Below are 17,065 nucleotides of genomic sequence, written 5' to 3' on the forward strand. Positions count from 1 at the left end.
TCTTCCCCTGATATACTGGCTTGAACTTCCGGCTTGATTGCTGTTTTAACTGTTATGTTGTTGGGCGTGTATATTATACATTTGAACTATGGATGTTTGAGAGTTTTGGTGAAATTGTTTTACTACGGATTTTAATTATGGGTCGCATTATTTCTATTGAGTTTTACACCTGTTATTTTGTGGTTGGTTGTTTCATGTTTTGTGAACCACCTTGGTATTTCTTCTTGAAATGAAAGGCAGTAGATAAATTCATTTAATGCTACTAATAGTTTGCATAAGGCAGCAGGCAGCTTCTGTGCTGAAAACAGGTCTGAAGCTAGATTTAAATGGACCTAGGTAATAAGTCTCTTCTGGGCAATGAGTGAGCATAAGGCCTGGCAATGAAAAGATATCCAATGGCAACAGGTATAACGTATTCCTGCCCTGCCTCCAAATCCTTGTTATAAAGGTTTAAGATGTATACATACATGCTTACTAATGGGACTCCCTGATCAACACAAGCCTACACACTTATTGCTACATTTGTTAGCATTGGAAATGCTACAAATCCGTTTTGGCCACAGCGTTGTTGTTGTTGTTTAGTTGTTTAGTCGTGTCCGACTCTTCGTGACCCCATGGACCAGAGAACGCCAGGCACCTCTGTCCTCCACTGCCTCCCGCAGTTTGGTCAAACTCATGCTGGTAACCTCGAAAACACTATCCAACCATCTCGTCCCTTCATGGATCACTGCCTTGCCGTGGCGAAGGGGCTTGAAGAACTCAGAGAAGCTATGAACTATGCCGAGCAGGGCACCCAAGATGAACAGGTCATAGTGGAGAGTTTTGACCAAACGTGATCCACCTGGAGGAGGAACCGGCAAGCCACTCCAGTATCCCTGCCAAGAAAACTCCATGGACAAAGACAACAGGCCACAGTGTTACACCTCTGCAAAGCTAAACTAATGAAATGTTCTATAAAGTGACTTGAGAATTTGGACCTGGGATGGTACCTTGCATCTCGTTATGCTTGCTTAATACTTCAATACAGTAGTAGAACTAGTGTCAGTCTAGTTTCTTTGAGTAGGGTGTGTGGGCAATTCAAGGATATTAAGTTATATTAGTATTACTTATCGTTTACCTTTGGGAATCATAAATCTATATTTGAACAGATTGAGTTTATCATGAGAATTTGAAACCAAAACTTAGTTGAATAATCCATTGCATTCTGCGTAACGAAAGGTAGACAGAGGTTAACGTGCACCAACTGGGTCAGTTTGTTCCAGTCATGTAAAAATTAGCTTTTGCTCAAGCTTGGTAGATTTTTACCATGGAAAGCTACCTGGGTAAATACTATGCCAATCTTGGGCCTGCCCTCTTTTCAGAACAGTACAAAGCACATTTGTCACTGACAACCCCTAATACCTCAACGTTCCGGAAAGCAACATGGAGGGGAGAAATGTCAAAGTCAGCTGGTTTACAGAATAAATTTCCTAATCATGTGGCAATAGAAAGACACAAAACTGTACCACTGCCTTAACCAACCCTTCAGCTGTTTTGGACTATTATTTCCATCAACTCCATGTTAGCTGAAGCTAATGGGAATAATCCAAAACCTCGGGAAGGTTAAAAGCTGTCCTACATTAAGAAAGTGAATTTCTGTTGTGGGAGAATCAATACCACACACTTTTCTTTCTTTTTTGCAGAATCCAGCTCCACTCAGAAGTCTTGAGTGTACTATCTTTCTCCAGAGAAGCAGCACATTTTGGAACTAACCCAGAACAGTCCTTAAAAAATACTACATTACAATGTCTTCCAACTGGCTGATAAATAAGCCTACTAACAATGTTTTTTCCAATGAATATGGTGTTCCAAGTAGACCAACACCACATATAACACAGAAACACGGAATATACCTATTAGTTTTTTTTGTGAGAGTACCATTTACTGTTAATGGAGTAGCATACAGTACTTTCTGTTCCTCTGTATCCTATGGGCTTAGTTTCGCTAAAATTAGTCCTTCTGTCCCAATAGGGGCTCATAATCTAAGAGAAAATGGGCAATCTACAGGCTGCATGCAGCCCTCCCACCTCCTTTGTTCTCCTACACCAAAGAAGCCACTGTATTTTGCTGCTGCCCTAAAGCAGCAACAAAAAATGTCCATCTAGGAGACAGGCATTTCTGGGCACATTCTGCCCATCACAAAGCCCTGTCAGAGTGGCCCTTCCAGACATTGTTGGTTTTTCAAGATAGGTTTTTATCTGCAGCAGTTCTTCTTGTGGTTCAACTTGACAGTTTTGTGTAGGAATCACTGCTTGGTTCTGGTGAAGGCAGGCAGGTTTGCAATGTTTTGGATGGTTGGGGTGTGTGTGTGTGTGTGTGTGTGAGAGAGAGAGAGAGAGAGAGAGAGAGAGAGAGAGAGAGAAAGAAAGAAATATGGAGTGTCTTGATTGGTCTTGTCTGCCACTTGTGATATGTGGTCCTCCCCCCCAAACACAACCCCTCACCCAAGAACGTGGCACTTGATCCTGAAAACTTTATCCACTCCTGATTTAAGGCAATCATATGTTTCAGGGATATAAGAGGCTAAATGAAATAAGAACATTGTAAAGAAAACCTTATTTTAAAAATAATAACAATTTTTTTAAAAAGCTAAAACCCGTACAACACAACCAGTCTGAAAAACCTTTGCTATTTGAAGACAGCATTCTGTTCAATGCTTTGTTGTTAAAAGGGTTCTGCTGAGTGGGCTGGGCAGGAGTCGAGTGCAGTGCTAAGTGTGGTGGCCCTGGTGGCTGGAGCTCATGCTTGCTCTACCACAAACCAGTCAAGATCAAAGCACGTCTGAACATGAGCCTGGCCAAATCCAAACTTAAGGAAAGAAACTTCAGAATTGTACTAGCCAGTTTTGTCTGGCGAGATTGCAAGATAGGACGTTTTCTTGTAGCGTGGTCTCTTAGTTTGGCATCTTTTCACCTAGTGGCATACAACCAACAATATCTGTTTCCAGATTGGTGTGCGATTCCTGCAAGGTGGTTCGTTGCAAACAGTTTGCATGCCAAATTGGGTAGCGATTTTACAAACACAAGGCACGGGAATTTCCAAAATATAAGGCATTACACCCCAATGGGATTTCTGAGAACGAGCAGTGACTGTTTACAGTCAAGTTAACTTAGGCTGGGGAGGTGGCATAATGAGAAGAGTTAAGGAAGTGGCAAAACAGGGATGAGGAACTGAAGGCAAATGAAGGTGATCTCATGTATTTTAAGGGATAGGAGAGGATGATTTCATGAACTTTGAGAAACACACCACTGCATACATAGATACAATTTGCCTAGCTATTTGATTTGCCTTAACGTTCACCAGCTATTAAAAAAAGACACAGAGAGCGTTGGTGGCATAGCCAATTCTGTTTTATTCATTTAAAAACCATTTCCTCATACAGGTTCCCTGATAAATTATATCCCCAGCTTTTAGCTGTGGGATAGCAGAGTGCAAACAGGAGTGTATTTCAAGCAAACAAAATGGCTGCAACAGTCTTAAGAGGCACCCTGATGCTCTGAATTTTGGGTTCACTCTTTTTTTTCTGCAACACACACACAAAATGTTTGATGGAAGGTAGAAGAGGTACTATATAAATTTTCTGCTACACGCAATTGTCGCCACACATTCCCTCAGGTGGGCTACGTCCTCACAGAGACTCATATATTAGAAACATTTTCCTTTCTGCCCCAAGATTCTGAAAATGCTTTTCTGGAAACAGACAATATATAAAGTAGAAAATATTAATCCAGTAAAACAAACTACATATATCTTTAAGATCGAAACAGGAATGTTTGGCAGTAATTTTGTTGACTATTTGCATGGGGGTATTTGGTCATGGAAAATAAAATCAAACCATTTCTACTGGCTCCGGCTGTGCAAATACGGCACAATCAGTAGTTTAGAATTTACATTACCACCCTAAAACAAAACTGTTTCCTGTTTTTGTAGATACTAACCCTTTGTAAAACAATAATAATGAGAATAGAAGTGCATATCACGGGAATAGGAACTGTGGTCCTTTAGAATCTTGCTGCTTTTTTTTTTTAACAAGCCATTATTTTCTGTTAAAAATACATGGGAGCGACAAGACATACCTACAAGTTTGTCCTTGTATTTAATCTGCACAGAAGTCAATATGGGCTAACAGCTCCCTATGCTGGCTTGTAGGATATTGTGCTTTACATTTGGGGCACTCCAGGAAACTTTCATCAAGAAGATTTGAACGTCTGGGTGAAGGACATTTGTTCTGTATTGTCAGCTTGTCTTCAAAGGCAGCCTGGAAGTTGTGCAAGACTTCTGTACATCCTCCACACTCTGGAAGCTTCTGGAAAAAAAATAATGAATTGGTGCATCTAAATATTTCCCATTACAAATTAGTAATATTCCTTTAAAGGTCCAGCCAATCTTCTTAGCACCACACTGAATTCCACGCAATGACTCTAGAAACACAGTACTACTCACTGAGGGCTCAAGGCGAGTTATTTGGTCCCTTGCCTTGCGCAGCTCCTTAAGGACTTTGCTCAACTGATGCTGCAAGTTCTGACGGTCGAGCTTCTCATTCTCAAAATCGGATGTGCATGCCTGGATCTGGCAAGAAACATTGGGTGAAAAATCAGAGAGTCTATTACACATAGCGGATTTCATGCTAATAATTACATGAGCTCCTTAGGAAAACAAAAGGTTGGATCTAAAGCAAATAAATAAATTAAAGCCTATTTTGAAGGGTTCGTGCAATGTATTTTTAATGTTCTGCTACTGCATGTACACACACAGTTGTTAAGTCCTTTAATATTTCTAAAAACCTCACTACCATAACCGTAGAATTAAAAGAGTAGAGATTTGACAGAGGGATGCCAATTAAATGATTAGTGGATTTTTAATTCTCACTTTCCTATCAGCAGTAAATACCAAGACAAATCGCGATCATGAAAAATGCACAATATATCACAGTATCATGAAGAACAGCTTACTTGCTTGTATTGTAATAAAACTGCCTAAAATATTAACATGAATATTATGCCTATGGGTTTTAGTTCTGACTGAAAAGTGTCGATAAAATAATAATGTGTAACCTGGTACCTGCTGTTCCAAAGCTGTTATCCTTGTGTGTTCTTCCTGCTGTTTTAGCAAAGATCTCTGAAGCATCTCAACCTATACCATGTGTAAAAGACTATATTAACAAGACAATTCTATAAGGTGGTTTCAAATAATCAACCTATGTAAATCCATGAGTTTTCGTTGGTTTTATACATCCTTACTGGTAAGATGGTAGAGCTGCTGCTCCAGGTTCCTTGCTTTTTAAAGTTTTCAAGCATGCTGAACAAGTACTTTAGGAACAACCCTATTACTGGAATTGTGTTTTATATTGTTTTATTATTGTACTTTAAAGTGTTGTAACCCACCCTGGGACTGAAGTGAAAGGCGGGTAATAAATTAACAATATTATGCATCTCACCTAAGAAAAAGGTACAGGGTATAGAACAGTGATTTCCTCCTTTTCCTGCCCCCCCCATGTTTCTTTACTCAACTCACACCCAAGGAGAACCATGCATGGAAGCATGTATTGCTTGCCAATATAGGACAGGTATCTAAGCAAAGATGCCGCCTGTCCACACTTGGTTGATTTCAGTGGTAAGGGCCCTTGAAATGTACACTCCTTTGAAAGCAATGCAGTGTGGCTAATCAGCATTGGCACTTACCACATTTATATGTGCATCTGATATAATTCACAGCCCCTTGAATTATGGAGGGGGAAAGGGGTAGGGATCATGCTGGGCTTGGAGGTCATCTTCCACCCCAACTCCATAAATGTGTACCGTATTTTTCGCTCCATTGGACGCAGTTTTTCCCATCCAAAAATTGAGGGGAAATGTGTGTGCGTCCTATGGAGCGAATGCAGGCTTGTCCTCTGGCAGGGACAGGCTGCACGGGGCTATGGTTTCTTTAGCTCTACGCAGCTTCTCCCGGCAGGGAGAGATTGCGCGGGGCTAAAGAGGAAGCCAAAGCAGCCAGCGGGATCCATCCCGCTGGCTGCCTTGGCTTGTGCCATAGCCGTGTGCAACCCCTAGCCCGCGCAATCTCATCCCTGCCTGGGAGAAGCTGCCGTTGAGCTAAGAACCATAGCCCTGTGCAAGCCCCTGCTCCGGCCAGGAGATGAAAAACTGTCCATGGAGCGAAAAATACGGTAAATTGTGAAAGTGAAGTCAGCAATTCCCCTATATACCAACCTGAGATGAGAGTGCTTGCGTTCGTTTCCTTTCTTCCTCAAGCTGGTCTCTGGTCACTTCATTTTCTTGAGTAAGCCTCTGCAGCATCTGCCCTTTGAGGTTGTTTTCGTCCTGAAGAGTCTGAATGTCAGCCTGCTTGTGCGACTTTAGTAGACTATTTAAATTCATCACCTCCTGCTTGGCTTCGTCATACTTCCTTTTGAATTCAATGAGGTCAGAATGCAGCTGGGCTACGGAACGCCTTTCTGTCTCTAGATCATTTCTGGCGGCTAGCAACAACTGCTCGTAATATCGTTGCTTATCTTCCGGCAGGAACCCACAACAGAACATGGAAGAGAAGGGGGGGGGGGTGCTTCAACAAAGATCCTTAGCAAACTTGCACCCGCAGAACATATTTGTAAACAAAACTGAACAGCCTTATTCTAGACTCTGCCTTGCCCCTCGCAGTAAGCTGTATTTCCTTATTCAAACTTACTCAGAAGGAAATTTAAGACACTAATAGGTTGTTAAAGAACATATTCTATAGCAGGATAGGAGGCAGATCCAATCCATGCCACTATGTGGCAATCTTGCAATTCCTCGGGAGGGGAAAGAAGAGCCCCTTTTACGTTCAGCAGACTCTACACAGCCAAGCTGCCCAGGGCTAAGCAGCAATGGCACCATGAAGGGCCCCCAACTCTAGTCCTCAAGCAACTTGGCAAAAGTTTTGAATAGGACCAAGGAACATGCCTTTTATCAGAGGACAAGGCTAGCCCCATCACTTCCTGATGATTCCATGAAGTCCATCCCTTTGATGACTGAGGACTCACAGAACCACCACAGAGCTAATTGTGGGACAGACTTCCTCACAGCGCTACAGCCAGGTTATAGATCATCAACAGCTAAATCGGCTAAAAACTGCCAGATGCTTAATGAGCATGTTTTATAGTAACAAGAGAAAACCGATCGGTTTCCAGGAAGAAACCAGACACTATGTATTTGATGGATATGAAATCAGCACAGGCAAGCAAACTGTAAGGCAACAATGACCTGTTATCAAGAAGTTTCTCCACAAGTTTTCTGCTCTATGGAGGTAGCTAGTTCTTAAGAGATGCACACACTCCATAAGAGTCGTAATTTTTTCTAATGATCCATGCTTAAAAATCCACACCTACAAAACAACTTCATATGTCTGCTACAAAAATGAATGTCACATGCTGGTGACTTGAGCAATGCCAAGACAACTCAATATTTATTTATCCCAACACCCATGATTCGCAGCTAAGCAACGATCAGTATATATTTGTACTCCATTTTTTATTTTATTTTTACAGCAGGTGTATAAGTATCCAAAAAGAGTGATAATTTAATTTAGTTTTATGCTTGTAAGTGTTCATAGCTAAAACCAGAAAACTGATCTGGGATATCTTTCTCCACATAAACTAATTTGTCGTGCAATCTGTTGAGCCTGAAGAAAAGCCAGCTAATACCTTCTGCCCTGGTTTCATTTGGTTGGTGCTGGTTAACAGTTTCCAGCTGCTGCTCCAGTTCAAAGAGCCTTGCCACAAGGCTCTGAACGTAGGCCTCTCGCTGTTGGTCATATATTAGCCACTGCTGGTTTTTCTCCAAAGCCTTGAGAGGGAAGATAATAAGTAAGTTGGTTAAGAGTTGCTTCAAGGAAAGTATTGATAACTTACCTTTCTCTAAGTCATATGTATTATCAGTACACGAAAAGCATCCTACTTGGCACAGGCGCCTCAGCCTAAAGAAGACTGTGTTTTTCAACTTTATGCTTTCTACCAGTTTTGAAATATTTAACTGTTAAAGATCATGTGAACACAAGTTTTAATAAATAAAATTCAACTTTACTTTGACTGCAAAGTGTACCTTGGAATTTCCGTCAATCACTCACAAATGCCTGTTTTTGCTGTTATTTATGCAAGAGGTGTTTAGCTGTTTTACCAACCTGATAAAACATGCCTAGTATCACCAAGAGCACTCCCCTAAATCTGAGAAACACCCTTTGGGTATTAAGAGGTGCTGCCATCGCATGTTTTCCTCAAAGTGATTCGCAATGTCAGAAACTAAATACACATAAATGAACTTACTTTTTAATAAAACAACCAGATCAGCTTTTATTTAAGATCAGGAAAACCTTGTAAAGATAGGGCAAGTATAGGCATACCATCTGCTGATGTCATTGGTTATCTCTTGCAAACAATACAGATTGTGAAACACTCCAGGAAACAGAAGCTACCTGAGAGATTTTCCAAAGCGCTTTTAAGCAAGTATTATTAAGATTCACTTCTAACGATGACAATGCTACTGAAACCACACTTATTCACATTATGAAGCCTCAAGATATTTGCTTCAACATACGATTCCAAGAGTTAATTATACTGTTTTAATAAGATCAGCAAATTATTTTGTAATATAATTGCATATTTTGAATGTTAAAGAAAAATAGGCACCCCAAACAAGCTGTGAAGTTGGCTATGTATAGGCAAAGCAGTTACAAAAGCGTGGTAGGAGGTTGCGTTTCCTATTCCAAGACCTATAAAAATGTATGGCTCTGTGCAGCCCAAACAGTCTGTACCTGTGCTACCTGGTAAATCTCCTTTCTACGTTAACTTTGGCCAGGATCCAAAGAACTACTTGGGCCCGCAAAACAGGCTTGTGTTTGCGCAGTGAAATTTGACATTTTCTTGAACCACCACCTCCAAAGTCATATTGAACAGTCTTCAAAATGGTTTTTAATTTCTGGAGTAGTTTGTATGCATCCCAGTGGCTACAGTTAGGGGGCATTATATACTTTCTTCCAAGGCTCACAGTACTATTTCCGTGTGTGTGTGTGTGTGTGTATGTATCTGACATATGGAAAAGTTAGCTACACCAACATAAAGGGCAGCATCCAACAAAGTAGTCTGTTAGCACAAGGACTTCCACCTAAACAATGTGACTTTCCCTACCTCTCTTCTGCGCACTTCCTAGACTGCTCTGGGTGTTCCCCCTATCCTCCAGAGCAAATTTAGTTAGGGTGTGTAGGGAGGGAAAGTTCTGTTGTGCAGCCATAAATCCTTGTGATAACAAAACTACTTCATTGGACACTGCCCAAAATCATAGGCATTCAGTCCTGAGGCTCGCCTACAACTCTATACAACAGTTCAAGCTTCAAGATATGCATTTCTATACAATTAGCCACTCTAATTGCTAGTTTACTGAGAGTGTAGTAGCAGAGGCTTATACACAGTCAAAAGGTGAATGTCAGTCTTGAAACATTATTTTGTGTTATTTTACACCCATGGAGGGAAATGCAGGGCTTGTTCGCCTGTCACTGTCCCTTTTGCTTTAAAAAATAATAATTCTAAAAGATGCACAGTATTAAGCATACTTAGATGCAGGTATGTAGCAAGGAATGAAACCATGACACAGGTAGGGCAGTGGCTCCATCTGAGCAAGTGAACAATGGTAGATGTCAAAGAGACCAGAAAAAATTGGTCTGCATGTACACACCCTGGTGACTAAATACAAGGATTCATCTGTAGATCTCAGGGAAGTTACAATATTAAAAACACAAAATGCATAATAAGAACAAAAATAAACCAACAATTCTCCTTTCCACAACACATTTTTTGAAGAAATGCTGGGCTGTATAATTCTCATTTATGGTCAAGTAAAGGAGACTCATGGAAGCAGGTATAGCTCACTGAATCCTGACCCCACCCCAAGTGAGGAGACCGAGTAGAGATCTGAACATGGCCCAAACACAGCACTCTAAACATTGCCAATTCACATTTCTGCGGCACAAGTATAATTAGAACTGTCACTTACAATGCCAGCTAGAACACTGCTAACGTCTTAAAGGTTACTTGCATTTTAATGTGAAGCAGCCCGTAAAGTACCATTTCATATCTGCCTGGGAACTAATTCTTATGTGAAGTTGCGGGTGAATAATGGGCTGGAGCTGTTGCCTTCAAGTTCTGAGCAGTCTCCCAAACGCAGCCAGATGCTTGTGAATGTAAATCTGAACTAGACAACAAACCTTGGTCTAATCTAGCACGGTGGTTCCACTTCTTGCACTCTTCAGTTTACATAGCAACATAGGAAGCTGCCTTATTCACAGGGATAACATGGGTCCATCTAGCACATTACTGTCTACAATGACTAGCAGAGCTTCAAACATGGGTCTCTCCCAGCCCCGCCTTAAGATGCCAGGGATTGAATCTGCAACATTCTGCCTGCAAAGCAGATGTTCTGCCACTGAGCTCTACCATACACATCTACTTGGGAGCAAGCCATGCTTTGAGTCCCTAGAACTTGCTTCCAAGTAAACATGCAAGGGATTGGCCTGAACTATTAGGTATTTCTCATTAGTAGTACACACACACACACACACACACACACACACACACACACTGTCATTTTAAAAAGAATCTTACATCTTTCAGTTGGATTTCAACTTCATTTGTTGGTGTTCCAGTGCAGTTTACAGCAGTTTCCTGCAAAACACAAACCAGTTCAACAGTTTGATTTTGCTAAGCTGGGTGTACATGTCTCTTATTTTTAGACAGGAATAAATACAACCACATCACGGCATTTTTCTAAGACTAACTTGTTCTATGTAATAGGAAAAGCATCATTTTAAAAAGCCAATTGACTTCTTATGTGCACTACATCAAATATCTTCTGAAGAATTATTTTCTTCTGTATTGTGGGTCGATAAGGAACTACCTGCAATAGAAAAACTTCATTAAATTCACTATGGGATATGCCCCCAAACGCTCAGATTCCTTTGATTAAGCTCCAGTGCTATTGCTTTGATTGCTCTGACCAAATACATCCCCAAAGAACATAAAATATTACACATCAACATTACATAAAAACCAATTAAAATGCAATATGATTCAGCCAATACACTTGAAGCAAGCACCATGGCAGCAGTACAGGATAGGTTAATATATTCTTCATAGAAAACTAGTTCTACAAATGCTTTTGCAGCATGGCGCACCTTCAGCAACCAGAACAAGGGTATTAATGCAGTGCTAGATGCACCTCTGGGATAGATTGTTCCAGAGGTGGGGGAAGATGACGACATAAAAACCCTACACCCAGTCCCTCTACTTCACCTGGGATGGGACAACCATGAGGGAAGAGGCATTCTGTCATATATTTTGGCTCCAAACAGTTTAAGAATGTATATGTTACTAGCACCTTGAGTTGGACTCAGAAGCATACCAACTCCTTCAAAGTTGGTGTGGCCTGGGTTCATACTGGGGTGCATTTTGCACTAGTTGCAACTTTTACGTAACAGGGGCTCCTGCTAAAATGGACTTCAAAAGATTTCGTATTCTAGGTATTGGGAACTATTTTCAGCAGACACTATTAACTTACACACAGGTTATTTGCCAATCTGTGGTTTTCAAACCCAAATGGGGATTCAGAGGGCTTTTGCAATACCATGGGAATATGAATATATATATATATATGTATGTATGTGTATATATATATATATATAAAATAAAATACACATCCACACCCACCCCTTTGGAAGCCTTTTCGGTTTATTAAACTCAGTCCTACAGGAGTAAGTATATTGCCCATTAGCAGAAATTAATTCCCTTCTAGCACAAGGCTGATCCGACTTGAATGTAACCTGCATTCAAGATACATTTTCACCAATTGCACATCCTAGCCACAATCCCAAATAAACATAAGTATGCTTAAGCTATTGAAATCAATGGGCTTAAGTGCATTCAATTCTGTACTGGACTGCGGCCAAGGTGTTTTAAATACTAGGATTCCTGAATGGCATACTAAAAATTAAACAAAGTGTAAACTTGTCGCTGGCCCTAAAAGATCAGGACTAACTTATTTTCCTGTAAATGTTTGATCACCAGTTGAGAACACACAGCGCCAGCCTGTAACTTATACAGTGGTACTTCGGTTTACGAACAGTCCTGTTTACGAACTATTCAGTTTACGAACTCCACAAAACCGGAATTAGTGTTCCAGTTTGCAAACTTTACCTTAGTCTACGAACGGAATCTGAATGGTGGAAGGCATCATTAGGGAAAGTGTGATTTAATAATGGACTTCAGGAACAGATTAAGTTTGTAAACCGAGGTACCACTGTATATGTTTCACACAATGTAGCTGATGTTCTATTGCCACCTACCTTCTCTTCATGGTATTGCCACAATTGTTTTCCACAATATTCTACGTTGAATCAAAAGCCTTTGGCAAGGAATCAGACTCACCAACATTCCATTTACCAAGCTGAAGATTACTAAAGTTATCTGCTGATGTTAGCAATGCTATAAATCTGTCGGTGTTAGCAATGGGATAATTAACGGGCTAGCAAAGCTGTCAAATTGTGGAACTTGCTCCAGCAGGAGATAGCAATGGCTTTACAAGAAGATTGGACAATCTGAAGAAGAGTTTGGATTTGATATCCCACTTTATTACTACACGAAGGAGTCTCAAAGTGGCTAACATTCTCCTTTCCCTTCCTCCCCCACAACAAACACTCTGTGAGGTGAGTGGGGCTGAGAGACTTCAAAGAAGTGTGACTGGCCCAAGGTCACCCAGCAGCTGCAGGTGGAGGAGCGGGGACGCGAACCCGGTTCCCCAGATTACGAGTCTACCGCTCTTAACCACTACACCACACTGGCGGAGGATAAGCCTATCAAAGACCGTTTGCCACAATGGCTGTGTTCTACCTTCACTGTCGGAGGCAGTATGTCTCCGAATGCAAGTTTCTGGGAATAGCAGGTAGGTGCTTGCGTGTTTCCCACAGGCCACTGCGAGAACAGGATGCAGGACTAGATTGGCCTGATCCAGCAGGCTCTTTTTACACTTCTTATGTTAAAAGAATTTGGTCTAAGGTGATGCTATGCATCAATTAGAACAGGGATGTCCATACGGTTGACCACAACTATGGCCCCGTAAGCCTCCTAACCCAACCCCCTGCTCAGTGCAGGAATTCCAGAGTTAGAGCATCCCTAATAGATAGATGCCCAGCCTCTATTTGAAGGCCTGATGCAACAACAACAACAACAACAACTCACCACCACTGTAGTCAGTTGGTTCCATTGTCAAACTGCTCTTACCATCAAGAACATTAAGCTAATGCTGTTTTAATTATAAATGGTATGGCTTTCATATATTTTATGTGTGCATATAGCTTTAATTCTATCAATGTTTTATTATTTTTAAATTGTTTTCTATGCTTTATGCACTTCTCATTTTTATCTGTAAGCTGTCATTTGTCCTGTCATGGAAAATGGTGGGGTAATAAATACATAGCAACAGCCATAATAACTTACCTGGGAAATCTGCACATTATTGGCTCTATTTTCAAGGTCTGAACAATTTGTAGTAACTGCAGATAACTGGTTTTTCAACCGATCCACCTCTTCTGAGAGGGAATGAAGTAGCTGTTCTCTCTTTGCCACTTCCTGTGTTTTCTCTTCTAGTTGACTAAGCAGAGAAGTAACATCACCATTTTTACTTTTGATCTTCAGCTTGTCTTTCAGGAGCTGAATTTCTTGATTTTTTTCTCCAAGGATATTATTACATTTTGCATTTTCTGTTTCAAGGGCAAGTATTCTCTACATGAAATGTAAGCAAGCATATTATCACAGTTAACAAGCCAATTTTGAAATAAAATATTCTTGTACAGGGCAAGCAATCATACCGGTACTGTTAGCAACTATGATGGTAAAATTGGTGTTTTGTGGCAAAGTAACTATTATCTCCCAAGTTCTGACTTTGAGAGAGAAGACACTTTAAAGGTTCAAAATTAACATTCAGATTTTAAGTAATATGCAATACAAAATCACTTCATTTGTTAAATCTTCAGTGATTCCTTTATAGTTAACAGCACAAGACAGGAAGTTTTGCATGCAGAAATGTTTATATTACCTCCAGGAATCTGTTCTTTTCTTCTGGTGTCATTTTTCTTTTGCCCTTAGTGAGGTCTTCCAAAGATTTTTTAAGGGCTGCATTCTCTTTCTTATATACCTGCAACTCAGATTCAGATTTGGAATCACCAGACTTCAATCCCCACTTGCCGATATTCATCTCTTTGATGTCCTTTGATGTCCTTCAGATTTTCTGAAAATAAATAAATAACCAGGTACCATTGAAGGAACAGCCTCTTCTGTCCTTGCATTATGTATGTTTCCTTGCAGTGTCCCAAGTGGCTTGTAATAAAGCCTCAATTCAAGTCTCATTAAATAAGCTGAATAACTCGTCTTTCAGCCTGATCTTAAGCAAGCTTACTCAGAAGTCTAACCAAATTCACTGGGACTTCCTCTATAGAAATTATTTTTAAAATTTGGAGCCATAGAGCTGTAGTCAGTGTAGCACTATGGAGAACTTTCCTTCAATGCTAGGATTTCGCACTGGGCAAAGGAACATTCTCTCCTTCTCCCCTCCCTAAATCTGTTCTGGAGTTCCCCTAATCCTCTAAAGCAGATTTGGAGGCAATGAAGGGTGCACAAGGGAGGAAAGGTGGGGGGGGGGAGGAAGTACCACTGTGTGACAACTAATCCTTTTGCACAAATGTTTAACTGAATACCACACTTGGTCCCAAACATGCATAAAACACGATTATAGTAGTAAGTTTGACTCACAAACATTTTGAATAGAACAAAAATCCCTATTTAAAGAACATAATATTTCCACTGAAATAGGCAGTGCTCCTTCCAAAGTTAAGAGCAGCAAAATTAAAAATGCATAGAATTTGTGGCCTGATAGTTAGAATCAACAACATAACTGCAAAAAAAAATAATTCTGAAATATTTGTGATCCCTGTTACAATTATAATACTTAGCTAGTCTGAAACAAAACATCATAATGGAATATATAAAAAATGCAGCTGTGTCTGCCACATCATGTGATGCTTGGAAAATGTGGCACAAAGGAAATAGGAAGTACTGAAAGGTCATAGAGACTAATACATTTTATTATATACTGTAAAATTATTATTATACGAAACTACTAGTAGGCTTCTGAGAGAATGGCTGGCACAATACATTTTGCCACCAGCAAAATCCCCCTATCAAGCTGTATAGTATGCAAGGTAAGTCAAGTTATTCTGATACCTGGGGCACAAAATCCCACAAGTACTTCCTCTTCATCCCTGGCAATAACAACACAGTAGTAATTCAATTAAATAACAATTTGCTGCCTTCTGTAACACTTCAAAGCATTTGCCTTATTATTATGATTTATTATCATTAGAATGTCTTGCCTACCAGAAGCTCCAGGGTGCATTACAACGTTACAAAGTACGATAGGTACTAAAATCAGGCATCATATATTATATGCAGCTTGCTACTTCCAGCATCAGATCACCCTCCCATCTGAAGCTCAAGCACAGTATAGTCTATTTCCACCTTCCCCCTCCCTTCACTACTTGCAGGCATATTTTCTTAATGCTTCGCTTTGTTATTTTTTAAAAAAACAACAACCGGAAATGTAGTGCAGGTGCAAGAGGCTGCAAATTTCTTCAGAGCCATCATGTTAAACCCCCATGGTGTTGCCACTTCTCCAATGAAAACTGGTCCCTGACTATTGTTTGTCCCATAGAGGAAAGATTACAGTCATTTCATCTCCAAGAAAGAAATCACACCCACCCACCCCGGATTTAGCAGATCTCCCACGCAGCACAGCAGGGTCGTTTATTGTACTTGGTAGGAAACTTGGGGTGGCTAGAAAATGCCTAGTGGACAAGTAAAAAAAGAGATGGATAGGTAGGAGGTGTCGCTATGTGGGCAGGCAAAAGCTGGATAAGGCAGATCGCACACATCCTGGACCATCACTGAGAATATGAGTGCTGAAGAGGTGTTTGGTCCGTGGATGTATACTGGGCCGGATTTAGGTTTGATGAGGCCCTAATCTACTGAAGTTAATGGGGCCCTTTATATGTCCAGCTGTCCTTTGTCAACAACAAATTGTTGCTGTTTTTTGGGTTGAATATATGCTACATGGTAATTTATGGACCTAATAGGTATCTAAAGCCATCTGCACATAACAAAATAGAGTATGTATTTTAACAAAGTAATTGTTGAACTGAAATATAAGTATTAATAGTATGTTAATAGAAATATATTAATAGTATATTAATAGTGAAATACAACTGAGAACAAGTATATTAATAGCGACATAATGATTAAGCTCTAACTTAAAATGATTTTTTTATTCATAACAAAACTTGATAATGCAAACACATTTGGCATTTGGCAATAACAGAAGTTTCTTTAGAAACACATTTTTTTCCCTTTACTTTTTTTGGGGGGCCCCCAAGGGAGTGGACCCTAAGCTCTAGCTTGTTTAGTTTATACGTAAATCCGGCACTGCATGCATGCATGTACAGTATTTCTGTTTTGTCCCTGCTGCAATAACAAAAGCATAACGCCCTCTCCCCTGGAGCGCCTTAGGGAAAAGCAGAGCAGGTGCGAGGCAGCCAAGCCAACCCAATATTCTGGGGACCCGCGTTTCTCTCCCTGACCCCAACCCACCCCTTCCTTCGCCCATCCCGAGCCGAGCTCTCTTTCCCCCACTCCGCTCCGTTTACCCGCTTTCTTTCAGCCTCGGATGGTCGCGAAACTGTGGAGAGACCCGGCGAGCGAGCGACGGGAGGACAGGGCAGCGTCAAGGCTGCTGCTGCTGCTGCTGCTGCAACAACGGCGCCGCTGCCGCCCCTCCCTTCCTTCCACTCTCCGGGAGGGACGCGGAGCGGAGCCGCTTTACCGCTCCTCTTCGAACCCGGCCCCGCCCGAGCGCTTGCTTCCGGGAGTTTGAATGCCGCGGCTCCGCTCGACGCCATTTCC

General features: G+C 40.9%; 1 protein-coding gene across 4 annotated transcripts; it reads right to left on the reverse strand.

The window, feature by feature from the left end:
- Positions 1-3,371: 3,371 nt before the first annotated feature.
- CEP55 (centrosomal protein 55) lies at positions 3,372-17,065 on the reverse strand. 4 transcript variants are annotated; one of them, XM_083740919.1, is made up of 10 exons: positions 16,810-17,065; positions 14,151-14,342; positions 13,553-13,837; positions 10,667-10,726; positions 7,718-7,859; positions 6,249-6,550; positions 5,101-5,172; positions 4,483-4,608; positions 4,116-4,345; positions 3,372-3,729 (listed from the first exon to the last, which is right to left on the reverse strand). In XM_083740919.1, exons 2-9 carry the CDS (start codon positions 14,307-14,309, stop codon positions 4,136-4,138), a joined length of 1,356 nt encoding a protein of 451 aa, XP_083597045.1. In that variant the 5' UTR covers positions 14,310-14,342; positions 16,810-17,065; the 3' UTR covers positions 3,372-3,729; positions 4,116-4,135. The 4 variants fall into 4 exon arrangements, with proteins under 4 accessions (XP_083597045.1, XP_083597046.1, XP_083597044.1 ...); XM_083740920.1 differs by having other exon boundaries at positions 3,372-4,342; XM_083740918.1 differs by having other exon boundaries at positions 3,372-4,345.

Source organism: Podarcis gaigeae, assembly GCF_964106915.1.
Source record: "Podarcis gaigeae genome assembly, chromosome: 5".
In the NCBI taxonomy this organism is placed as follows: Eukaryota; Metazoa; Chordata; class Lepidosauria; order Squamata; family Lacertidae; genus Podarcis; species Podarcis gaigeae.

What these genes read in the sequence shown, in the direction of transcription:
- CEP55 (XM_083740919.1), bottom strand. Translation starts at nt 14,309, where the DNA reads ATGAATATCGGCAAGTGGGGATTGAAGTCTGGTGATTCCAAATCTGAA. An exon ending in AAAAGAACAGATTCCTGGAG is followed by an intron (nt 13,838 to 14,150) that starts GTAATATAAACA and finishes CATTTCATGTAG; the next exon opens with AGAATACTTGCCCTTGAAAC. An exon ending in CGCAAGCACTCTCATCTCAG is followed by an intron (nt 5,173 to 6,248) that starts GTTGGTATATAG and finishes CACATGGTATAG; the next exon opens with GTTGAGATGCTTCAGAGATC.